At 45.5% G+C, this 12,433-nt stretch overlaps 1 protein-coding gene across 1 annotated transcript in view; it reads left to right on the top strand.

Annotated features, from left to right (window-relative positions):
- The window catches only part of CDV3 (CDV3 homolog), a 42,174-nt gene extending 29,965 nt beyond the window's left edge, over positions 1-12,209 (top strand). Inside the window, exon 5 of the mRNA XM_082259652.1 lies at positions 11,493-12,209. Coding sequence (XP_082115778.1) covers positions 11,493-11,619 — 127 coding nt within the window. The 3' untranslated portion in view covers positions 11,620-12,209. The remainder of the gene's footprint in view (positions 1-11,492) is intronic.
- The last annotated feature ends 224 nt before the right edge of the window (positions 12,210-12,433 follow it).

The following is a 12,433-nucleotide window of genomic DNA, read 5'->3' as shown; positions in this document are numbered from 1 at the left end:
CTTCCGGAAAGGTTTTTTTCCTCCAACTTGTGCCTGTACCCAGACCGCTTACCGGGGGTCTCTTTGGGGCAGTGCAAGACTTGCTGAGCCAGGGGGTGATTGTTCCGGTTCTGACTTTGGAACATTTTTAGGGGTTTTATTTAAACCTTTTTACAGTCCCCAGGAAGGAGGGCAAGGTGCGTCCAATTCTGGACCTCAAGGTGCTAAACTGCTTTGTGCGGGTTCAGTTGGAGTCCATTCGCACAGTAGTGGCATCCCTGCATCAGGGGGATCTTGCTTCTATTGACATCAAGGACGCTTACCTTCACATTCCAATATGTTTTGGTCACCAGTGCTTCCTCTGCTTTGCCCTGGGAGAGGAGCATTATCAGTTTGTGGCGTTTACCCTTTGGTCTAGCCTCGGGTCTTCACAAAAGTGGCCTCGGTGCTGGCATTGTTGCGGCGGATCGCGGTACTGGGGTACCTAGACTATCTGCTGTGAGCAGAGTCTCCGACTGCTCTGGTGGACAACTTGGAGATTACACTGTGAACTCTGATGGGAGTTTGGTTGGTTTCTGAACCTTTAGAAGTCCGCTCTGGTTCCGTCCACAAATCTGGACTATCTGGGTCTGACTCTAGACTCGGCCTTAGCCAGAGTATTTCTTCCTCTGGGAAAAACTCCAGAAACTGAAGGGATGACTGTCTGCTGGACAACAGTAGTTAAATTGCTTCCTGCAGACTCGCATACGGGTGCTGGTTCTGATGGGGTTTGCCTTTTGAGGCAGTTCTGTTTGCACAGTTCCACGTGAGATCTTTGCAAAGAGATTTTGGTCGAATGGCACAAAAATCCCAGTCTATAGACAATCTGATTCGGCTGAGGAAAGGGTCCCTGATCTGGTGGCTTCATTCTCAGGCACTTCGCCAGGGCAAATCCTTTCTCCCCCTTTACTGGACTGTGGTCACCACGGATGCCAGCCTGTCCGGGTGGGGAGGCGTCCTCGGAAAAGATTCTGCTCAGGGATTCTGGACACTGGAAGAGTTCAGACTGACGATCGATGTACTGGAGATCCAAGCGATCAGACTTTGGATCATTGAATGGATTGTCTTCAGAAGTGTCCTGGTGGCTCGGGAAGTAGCTGGCATTCTAAGGAGGGCAGAACATTTCATTCCAACCATCTCTGCTGTACACATTCCGGGTGTGGAAAAATTGGCAGGGGGATTACCTCAGTTGACAGGCATTGGAATTGGACCAGGGGGAAAATCCATGTCCGTGTGAAAGGGGCCTTCGGCTGTGGCACGGCGATGAGGAAAAAAAAAAAAAAAAATATATATATATATAAAAAAAAAATTATTTTTACATTTAAAAAATTGATAACCACACTCCCTGTCCACTTACCTTTAAGCAAAGGTACCTGGACAGAGATGAAGCCTTAAAAACTTCCCTCTTCTCCTCTCTTTGGAAGGCATTGAGAACATGCATTACTCCCAGCCACCACAAGAGGGCGCCAGTTCCCCTAGCCTTTCTCATCTCACAGAAGGCTGAAAAGCCGGGGCCTCAATTTTTGGACGGCGCTGAAGTCCGTGCACTCGAGGAGGTGGGGGGCGCAAAAGGGACAGGACACCTCCTGCAGGGCACCCCAGGCGCCAGGTCGCTAATTCTAGTCGCAAATGCGACCTGGCGCCCGGGGTTTGTCGAGCTCTGCGCTGGTGGCCCCGTGGGGTCAGTATAATCTGATTTACGCCTTTTCCCCCCTCAAGCTTCTGCCAAGACTTCTGCGTAGGGTCGAGGCAGTAGGGATTCCGGTCATCTTAGTAGCTCCAGACTGGCCTCACCGATCTGGTATGGCTGGTTGCTGATGTTCGTTGGAGACTTCCTCTCGGGGAAGATCTGCTGTCCCAAGGGCCAATCTTCCATCCTGCTTTACAGTTGCTGGCTTTAACGGCTTGGCTGTTGAAAGCCAGGTGCTGAAAGATAGGTTTGTCTGATTCGGTGATTCCTACGCTGTTAAAAGCTAAAAAAAAAAAAAAAAAATCTACCTCTGGGAAGATTTACCATCGTACATTGCGTAGTGCGAGTCTTGGGGTTCATCCTCGCTCCTTTTCGGTGGCTTGGATCTTGACCTTCCTCCTACTGGGGGTTGAGCAGCTATCAAGGGCCAGGTCTTGGCCTTGGCGGTCTTCATTCAATGACCATTGTCTACATTTTCATTGGTGTGTACTTTTACTCAGGGAGTTTGACACTTGGCTCCTCCGGTGCGGTCTTAATTGCCACCTTGGGACCTCACTTTGGTGCTTTCAGGCCTCCAGAAACCTCCTTTTGAAAATCTTAGAGGGAACCCCTGCTTGCGTTAACCCAGAAGGTGGCCTTTTTGGTGGCAATCACTTCTGCGCACAGGGTGTTGGCGCCGGCAGTCGTCTTGTCCACCTTTCTTGGTTCAGAGATGAGGTGGTTTTTCGCCCCTGTTCGTCGTTTTCCTTTCAAAGCTTTTCTCCGATTTTCATTTGAATGAAGAGATTGTTGCCTTCCCTGTGTCCCAAGACAAAACATCCTAGAGAAATTGCCTTGCATTCCTTGGATGTGTACCTGGCAGCTTCGGGTCTTCAGACTCCCTATTTGTGCTCACGGACCAACCTCGGAAGGGGTTGTCTGCTTCTGCTGCGACCATGTCCAGATGAATCAGACAGATGGTGTTTCAAGCCTATTAAATCAAGGGTCAAGTTCCTCATTTCCCTGTTATGGCGTACTCTACTAAGGCACTTATGGCCCTTTTCCACTGCAAGTACCGGCTAGTACCGGCTCGGCTCTACTCGGCCCTGCTTGGCCCGGTTTGCTTTTCCACTGCGGTACCGCATGGTATAGTGTCGGAACGGTTCGGTACGGTACGGTATAGGTTTGCTTTTCCACTAAAGTAGTACTAAAGTTAAGTGGGTGGGATAACAACGGGGTGGGTGTGATTCTCTGACCAATCAGTGGCTAGTAGTGACTGCATGCAAAGGATTGTGGGATATGGTACCAGTTTGGTACCTGTTGGAACCACAATCGAGTAGGTACTGTTTTTTCAGAGCCGTACCGTACCGTACCGTGCTTTTCCACTGCATGGAACCGAAAACCTATACCGTACCGTACCGAACCGTTCCGACCCTATACCATGCGGTACCGCAGTGGAAAAGCACAAAAGCGTGCCGAACCGGTACGGTTCCATGCAGTGGAAAAGCGCCATTAGTACCTCCTGGGCCTTTCATTGTAAAAAAAAAAATCATCAAAAAGTTAAATTTGTTTCAGTAATTTAATTCAGAAGGTGACACTTTTTTTTTTTTTTTCTATTTATTATGGCTTACAGCGAGCAAAACCCCAAAATTCAGTATCCCAGAAAATTAGAATATTGCATAAGACCAATAAAAAGATTTTTAATGCAGGAATTGGAGAAATTCCACGCTAAGGATGATAGAAAAAGGGGCTGCTACCTCCCTCTGAATATAACCAAAGTTAGATGGGGTAATGTAAAAAGTGTATATATAAGGGTCAGTGGTGCTGCCTAGGGAGAGGGACTCCTTGGTGTATGGGGAAAGAATGGGCAATAAAATAAATATATATATATATATATATATATATATATATATATATATATATATATATATATATATATATATATATATATATATATATATGAATGGTGTAACATCTAAAGTGTCCCAGTGCTCTGAGTGATAATAAATAAATACATTCAAGTATAAAATGGATAATCAAAAATGTGCAAATGGTGATGGGGTATAACCCAAAGTATATAATGAATATAAACACTGACAAGTATCAAAACATCCGTGTAAATATTAACCACTTCAATACCGGGCACTTTCACCCCCTTCCTGTCCAGGCCAATTTTCAGCTTTTAGCTCTGTTGCATTTTGAATGACAATTGTGCAGTCATGCAACACTGTACCTAAACCAAATTTATATTTCTCTAGCGCTCATCGACAGACGTAGTCCTCGGTGATACACCACCTTCGGGTTATGTTACCTCCGCAGGAGCAGGACTAGACAGGAAATTAAAAAGCTCTGGCCACACCCTAGGGGCAGTCCCAGAGGGTATATCCTCTCTCTCTCTGCCTCAGCAAATCAGTTATTTTCTGTCTAGTTAGGAGTAAGGACCTAGATACCTTGCTGGGATCTTAGGTCCTGGCAAGAAATTTTTTTCTAAAAGGATTTTTGGACAGCTTTTTTTCTCCAGTGTTCCTGTGAGATCTTCAAGCAAGAAAGCTGAACTGGGCGACGGGCTGGATGTTGAGATCCGGTGGTCACCCCAGTTCAGCCTACGAGCGCGTGCAGGCCATAGCTCCGCGCTGAGTCGGCCGCGACAAAGTCCCATTAAAGGACTGAACCCGCGAGTTAAACGTCTCGCTGAAACGCCAAAGACCATGAGTCACGGCGTTTGTATCGGTCGACAGCCCTCCCGCCCCGGTGGAGAGGGGTACTGTCAGGAGTTGGTGCCCGCCTGGTTCCGGTATGGTGAGTAGTATGTTCCCCCTGTTTTCCCTGACGGGTTTTGTGGTGAACGCGGGCCCCTCTCTGTATGGTAAGAAAGAGTTTCTTTCTATCCTATAACATGTCACAAATCCTCCTACTTTGAGTGTGATTTTATGTGTGCAAAAGCCAGGAGGCTTGGTTTGGGAGCTAACAATCTATTGTATACATGTTTCAAAGATGTAATCTGTGGCATTCTGGGAATCTTATGGGTTAAGTATAAGCTACCTACCAGTCAGAAGCCATGGACATGTAGACTGCCTTCCAAGTCAGATCTCCAGCTAATAGCAGGCCTCCCGAACGGCCATGCGGTCCGCCAGGGCCGGTACCGCCAAACACGCCATATCCCCATGCAGAGAGAGTGTTGTGTGCCTGCAGCACACCGCTAGTCAGCACAGGCCGCCGCCATTTTTTTTTGCTGGATCGCACGAGCCGCCATTTTGGCGTAGCCTCGTGTCTCCAGCATGGGGGCGGCCATGTTTTAGGTGATTCTACACCTCGTGGAGCTTGGGGGAGGCGCCGGAAGGCATACAGAGGGGCGGAGCCGCCTCCTTTCTTCCTGGGCAGCCAGCCAAAAGACTTCCTGTTTGTCTAAGACAGCGCTGTAAGCTGTTGCAGTTCAACTCTGAACATCAAGTGGTGAGCCTGGGGGTCTATCTCTCTCTCTCTCGATCGATAGGGATCCCTAGCAGGTAACACTAAGGGGTTTTTTTGTGGCGCTGAGGGTCAAAAAAAAAAAAAAAAAAAAAGTTTTTCTTTACTTTGAATTATATCATCCAGGAAGTAACTGGAGTTATTATGGACCCTGCCACACAGATTCCCCCACCTGTTTCCCTCGAGGGGGCCTCGGGACCCGCCGGTGTACAGAGTATAGAGTCATTTACAGCAATTTTGGAGTCTATGGTGGCTCGGGTGGAGGCGGCCTGTCAGGGACGGGGGTCAAGGAAGCGACCCCCGCCTACCCCTATACTATCTGACACCTCTGACTCTGATTCAGAGATGGTCACTGCAGTTGCAGGTTCCTCTGCAAGGGCTGCTATCCCAGGTAAAGCCCCCTCAGACAGTGAGGAGGACGCTTCTTCTCCTGCTATAATTCAGGAAGAAGCATTGGTGGACGCACTAGTTGTGGCAGTGCAAGAAACCTTAAAACTTGAGGCTTTACCGGCAGAGGCAACTGAAACAGAGAGGCCTTTTGGGACTAATAAGCCCATCAAGACGGCGAAGGCTTTTCCTGTACCTAAATGTTTTGGAAATCAGATTAAAGGAGAATGGGAACATTCTAAACGTACCTTTACTATTTCCAAGCGTATTGCTAGACGCTATCCGTTTGAGGAATCCATCATTAAGAAATGGACGGTACCACCAGTCGTGGATCCGCCTATTTCCAGGCTGAATAAAGCCACGGTTATTCCAGTGGAGGACACTTCGTCCTTTAAGGATCCGGTGGATCGAAAGATAGAAGCGGAGTCCCGCACTATCTTTTCTCTGATAGGGTCAGCATTTAGACCAGTAATTGTTATTGGTCTAGTTTCCCAGACACTTACAGAATGGGCGAAGATGGTACGCCAAGATCTTAGGGGAAAAGATATTCCCCAGGAGACATCTGATTTAATAGAACAGATCATACAAGGGCTACGGTTTATCTGTGACGCAGCCTTGGACACTACTCCCTTGTTAGGGCATGCATCTAAGTTAGCAGTGATCCTCAGACGTGTGCTGTGGTTAAAATGCTGGTCAGCTGACCTAGGTTCCAAAAAGACTTTGACCAATCTCCCTTTCCAGGGGAATCGTCTATTTGGAGCCAACCTAGATGAAATCATTAAGGATGCCACCGGGGGCAAGAGTACTTTTTTACCACAGGCTGCAAAAGCTAAGGAACCTCGCAACAAGCGAGGACCTTTCTTTACCGCCCATAAAGGACGCCCGGCTGGTACTTCCGGGAAAGGCAAGACTCCTCCAGGAGGGTTCAAGAAGGGCTGGTCGGACAAGCAGAGGACCAACCCAGCCAAACCCGAAGTAAAGGAGTACACAGCCTGAAGGTGCGCCCCCACCCAATTTCAGGGTGGGGGGACGTTTTCACCGGTATTCAGGACATTAGATCGAGCATCAACCACTACTACCGGTGCGATTCTTCCCTTCCAACATTTAAGTACAGGAAGCGGTAGTTACCGTTCCCTGTATAGATCTTTTCCTTTACCTTTTCCTAAGATTAGTCCCGATACCTCACAGGAATCGGATCTGATTGACCAGATAGGCCAGGTAGCCTCTAGTCGGGTGACTTCGGTCCCTGAGGTTCAACCAGAAAAGATCACCTTGCCTGATAACTATCAGGTATCTGATAAATGTGTGGGAACAGAAAACGACCAGACTTTCTCGGATGGTCGGGGCCAGATACCTCTAGGGACGCCTGGTTCAGATCCAATCAGCGCCAGTGGTCCTAGAAATTCTAGGCTGGCCTCTTCAAGCCGGCCTGGCCGACTTGGACAGGTTAGTCGCAGACGTTCCGTGGGAACTTCGTCTCAGGGAGTGTCTGTAGTCTCAAGGACCTATTTACCTTCGTGCTTTACAGTCGCTGGTTTTAATGGCCTGGCCATTGAGACCCAAGTACTGAAGGACAGAGGTTTGTCTACTTTTGTCATTCCTACCCTTATTAAAGCAAGGAAAGCGACTTCCAGCAAAGTCTATTATCACACATGGAAGACTTATATTGCGTGGTGCGAATCTTTAGGATTTCCTCCACGTACCTATTCGGTGTCTCGAATATTGGCCTTTTTGCAACAAGGGGTTGAGCAGAAGCTAGCCTTGAGCACCATCAAGGGTCAAGTTTCAGCATTAGCAATCTTCTTTCAGAAACCTTTAGCTACCAAATCCTTGGTGCGGAATTTCATCCAGGGGGTGCGGCACCTGGCTCCTCCAGTCCGCGCGCCCTTACCGCCCTGGGATCTTAATTTGGTTTTGTCGGTTCTACAGAAACCTCCCTTTGAAAACATCAGGGAGATTCCCTTGCTTACTTTATCCCAGAAGGTGGTCTTCTTGGTGGCTATTACTTCTGCTCGCAGGGTGTCAGAACTGGCTGCATTATCATGCCAGTCCCCATACCTAGTGATTCATAGGGATAAGGTAGTACTTCATCCTAAGCCATCTTTTCTTCCCAAGGTGGTTTCAGATTTTCATCTGAATGAAGATATTGTACTACCTTCCTTGTGTCCTCAGCCCAAGCATCATCGGGAACATGCGTTGCATTCCTTGGATGTGGTTCGGGCAATCAGGGTATACCTGAAAGCTACGGAATCATTCCGTAAGACGGATTCACTTTTTGTGATCACGGATGGGCCCAGAAAGGGTTTGCCTGCATCTGCCGCGACCATTGCCAAATGGATTAGACAAACGGTGGTACAGGCTTATTCTATTAAGGGTCAGAGTCCTCCGTTCCCTGTTAGGGCGCACTCCACTCGAGCGCTCAGTACTTCCTGGGCCTTTCGCCATCAGGCGTCAGTGGTCCAGGTATGTAAGGCGGCCACTTGGTCGTCGGTACATACCTTTACTAAATTCTATAAAATTGATGTGACGGCATCGGCGGATGCCTCATTTGGCCGCAAGGTTTTGCAGGCCGCAATTTGAGGAGACCGGTGGTCTACCTCGAGGGTTTTTTTCTGTTTGAAAGATTTTTTTGTTGAGTCTCATCATTAAGGATGAGCATTGTAAACTTCTAGTTGGCACCGGTTGGGCCTTCTAGATTGGGATTTGATTTCCATTTTCCCACCCCTCAGTTGTGATACTGCTCTGGGACGTCCCGAAGGTGGTGTATCACCGAGGACTACGTCTGTCGATGAGCGCTAGAGAAAAATGGATTTTTGTAAAATCTTACCGTAAAATCCTTTTCTCTTAGCTCATCGACAGACGTAGTCCCCGCCCCTCTGTTTTGGAGTTGGGTTGGGTTAAATTCTCTAAGCACTGCTTTTTCACATAACTGATTTGCTGAGGCAGAGAGAGAGAGGATATACCCTCTGGGACTGCCCCTAGGGTGTGGCCAGAGCTTTTTAATTTCCTGTCTAGTCCTGCTCCTGCGGAGGTAACATAACCCGAAGGTGGTGTATCACCGAGGACTACGTCTGTCGAGCTAAGAGAAAAGGATTTTACGGTAAGATTTTACAAAAATCCATTTTTTTTTTCCCACAAATGGAGCTTTCTTTTTGTGGTATCTGATCACCACAAAGTTTTCTTTTTTGCTAAACAAATAAATAAAAGACCGAAAAGTTTTTTATACAATTTTGTAAATTTTTTCCTGCACTGATGGGGTGGCACTGATATGCAGCATTGATGGGCAGGGGTGGGTGGCATTGATGGGCAGGGGTGGGTGGCACTGCTGGGCAGCACTGATAGATGGCAATGATGGGAAGGGCACTGGTGGGCTCCCTGAGCCCTGATTGCCATCCCTGGGTGGGCATCCCTGGTGGTTCTAGTGGCACCCCCCCCCCCCCCCCCCCCCAAGGGTCTGAACTGGCAGATCGCCTCTCCTCTACTCGTGCCTGTCGGGCACGAACTAAGGAAAGCCGATCAACGGCTCTTCCTGTGTACTATGTGACCAGCTGTAATTGGACTCAGCTGGTCACATGGTAAAGAAACAAACAAAGATAAAATTCCCAGTTCAATTTGCCAACCAGTCTGCTTACCAACCAAATTGGCCTGTCTAACAGTTTGCGTCAATACAGGGGTTTAGTTAGCACACATTTGCAAACGCATGTGAAAGCTGCAGGGCCACGTCAAGGCTCCCTCTGAGGGGATTACCCCACAAATTAAGGACCGTGGTTACCTGGGCAGCAGTAGATTAAAGGACCATCCACCTTGGCTACTGAGATTCTTATCCCTGATACCTCAGCTGATGGAGAGATTTCTGTACCTAAATACCCTGGCAAGATACCCCTGTGTGGGGTGAGTGCTTTTGTTACTAGAGGGACCACGAGAGCTCCTAACTCACCTGGCTTCTTATTACTTGGGAACACTATCACCTATTCACCACCTGGCTTTTGGATACCTGCAATCCTGCATGAACTATTAATATTTATATTTACATGATGTTTTGCTATTTATCAGTGTTTACATTAATTATATACCCCATCACCATTTGCGCCATATCACTTATAACATTTGTGATTTATTATCCATTTTATATTTATTTGAATGTATGAATTGTATATTTATTTGAATGTACTCACAGCACTGGGACACTTTAGATGTTACACCATTAATTCTCTCTTCATGTGATTTATTGGCATTATATTTGTGATTTTTGATACGCACATCCATGTTTTTTTTAATGCCCATTCTATCACCATACACCCAAGGAATCCCTCTTCCTAGGCAGCACCACTGACCCTTCTACTTTTTTACACTTTAATACAGAAATGTTGGCTTACGGAAAAGTATATCCATGTACAGTATAGTGTGCACCATACCAATACTTGGTTGGGGCTCCTTTTGCATGAATTACTGCATCAATGTGGCGTGGCATGGAGGCGATTAGCCTTTGCCACTGCTGGGGTGTTATGGGGAAGCCCAGGTTGCTTTGATGGCAGCCTTCAGCTCATCTGCATTGTTGGGTCTGGTGTCTAATCTTCCTCTTGACAATACCCCACAGATTCTTTATGGGGTTTAGGTCAGACGACTTTGCTAGCCAATCAAGCACCGTGATACCATTATCATTAAACCAGGTATTTGTAGTTTTGCCAGTGTGGGCAGGTGCCAAGTCCTGCTGGAAAATGAAATACTCATCTCCATAAAGCTGGTCAGCAGAAGGAAGCAAGGGGTGCTCTAGAATTTCATAGTAGTGGGCTATGCTGACTTTGGACTTGATAAAACAGTGGACCAACACCAGCAGATGACATGGCTCCCTAAATCATCGCAGCCCGCTACCAGGAAATTGTAGAGCATGTCATGCTTCCCTCTGATTACCAGGTTTATGGAAATGCTGATTTCATTTTCCAGCAGGACTTGGCACCTGCTCACACTGCTAAAAGAACCAATACCTGTGTTTTTGATTAAGGTATGACTGTGCTTGATTGGCCAGCAACCTCGTTCGACCTAAACCCCATAGAGAATCTGTGGGGTATTGTCAAATGAGACACCAGACCCAACAATGCTGAAGGCCCCTATCCATGCAATCTGGGCTTCCCTAACACCTCAGCAGTGCCACTGGCTGATTGCCTCAATGCTACGCCACATTGATGCAGAAGGAGCCCCGACCAAGTATTGGTATAGTGCATACTATACTGTACATGGACATACTTTTCAGTAAGCCAACATTTATGTATTAAAAAAAAAAATATATATATATATATATATATATATATATATATATATATATATATATATATATATATATATATATATATATATATATATATATATATATATATATATATATATATATATATATATATATATATATATATAATTTTTTTTTTTTTTTTTTTTATTGACCTCATGTAATTTTAATTTTCAGAGATACTGACTTCTGGGTTTTTACTATCTGTAAGCCATAATAGTCAATTCTTTAAAAAATAAATGCTTAAAATATCACTGTGTAACGCATCTATATAAAATGAGTTTCACTTTTTAAATTGCATTAATGAAATTTAACTTTTTGATCTTCTAATTTTTTGAGATGTACCTGTGCTCAAATAGCAAATGGCTTATACATTTATATAATCCAACAGGTGAGTGACCACATGTTAACACTAACAATTCTGGACCCTCTGCACACTGCTAAACTACTTTGACATGTCAAATGCTGAAAATTCTGATGGAGGCTGTAGCACTTTAACAGGATAAAAACAGGTCATGAGCCATTGGAAAAGTATCAGAACTTTTTCTATTTTATTGAACTGGGTGGAGGCAAAGGCCTTGTCAATTTTTTAATGTTCTATTTTCTTTATTTTGTCAATGCATTGTTAAATTCTGATCTGGTTTTTTTTTTTTTTTTCTTCAACAGAGATAAAGAGATGGAGAAGACTTTTGAAATGGTGAAGCATAAAAACCGTGCAAGGGAAGAGGCAGCAAAGAACCAGGCTCTCCGCCTTCAGTTAGACAACCAGTATGCTGTTCTAGGTGAACAGTAAAGCCCCCAAAAAACATTCTGCATAAGATCTTTGATAATTTGCCCACTAAGGTAAACAAACTACAGCTCTTGGACCGAGATCATCTGAACTGTCTGATCTTCAGCGCAACGCACTGGATGATGCAAATGACTGAATCTAACAATGTTCAAAAACGATCGCATTACTCTTGCAATGCTACGCATTCTTCCCTGCTTCCTTGTCCTTGTTATGGGAACAAGTGTCTTGTGAGACACTACCTTGTTGAACAAGAATTCCCGGTGTTCAGACAGAACACATCTAAGAAGAGAATGGAATAGCAGCATTCATTGGGTATTAAAATCGGTTATGCTGGGCCTGCACAAGGTTGACTACCTCAGTTTTGTTATGCTCATAGCGGATACCACAAGGATTGCCATCTCTTACATAAAGCAGAGATTGTATGTTTGAAATAGCTGTGTCAGGACATCAAATGGAGAGGCTACTGTACTCCCTCTCCTCTTTTAGTATTGGCACAGCTATTAAAACAAGACATCTCATCACCCTTTGTCTGCTTTGTGTCAATCTTTTAAGTGACCTTACAGGGAGTTGGTCAAGACCCTATTGTCTTTTTATTATTTCTTCAGATGGGTGATTGACACAGGTCTATATAGATTCTAGTGCAAAGCTGTAGTTTGTTACCTTTTTAAAGAGGGTTAAAAAGCCTAAAAACAAGAAAATTAAAAAAAAAAAAAAAAAAAAAAATTGCGATGCCATAAATTGTGCTCCCCCGTTATACTATTCTCACAAAAACTGGCTAGAACAGGCCTTTAAAGGAAAGGTAGTTCAACAGTTTTGT

This window comes from Pelophylax lessonae (genome assembly GCF_965119305.1).
Source record: "Pelophylax lessonae genome assembly, chromosome: 5".
NCBI lineage: Eukaryota > Metazoa > Chordata > Amphibia > Anura > Ranidae > Pelophylax > Pelophylax lessonae.
This window is presented reverse-complemented; position numbering and strand designations above follow the sequence as displayed.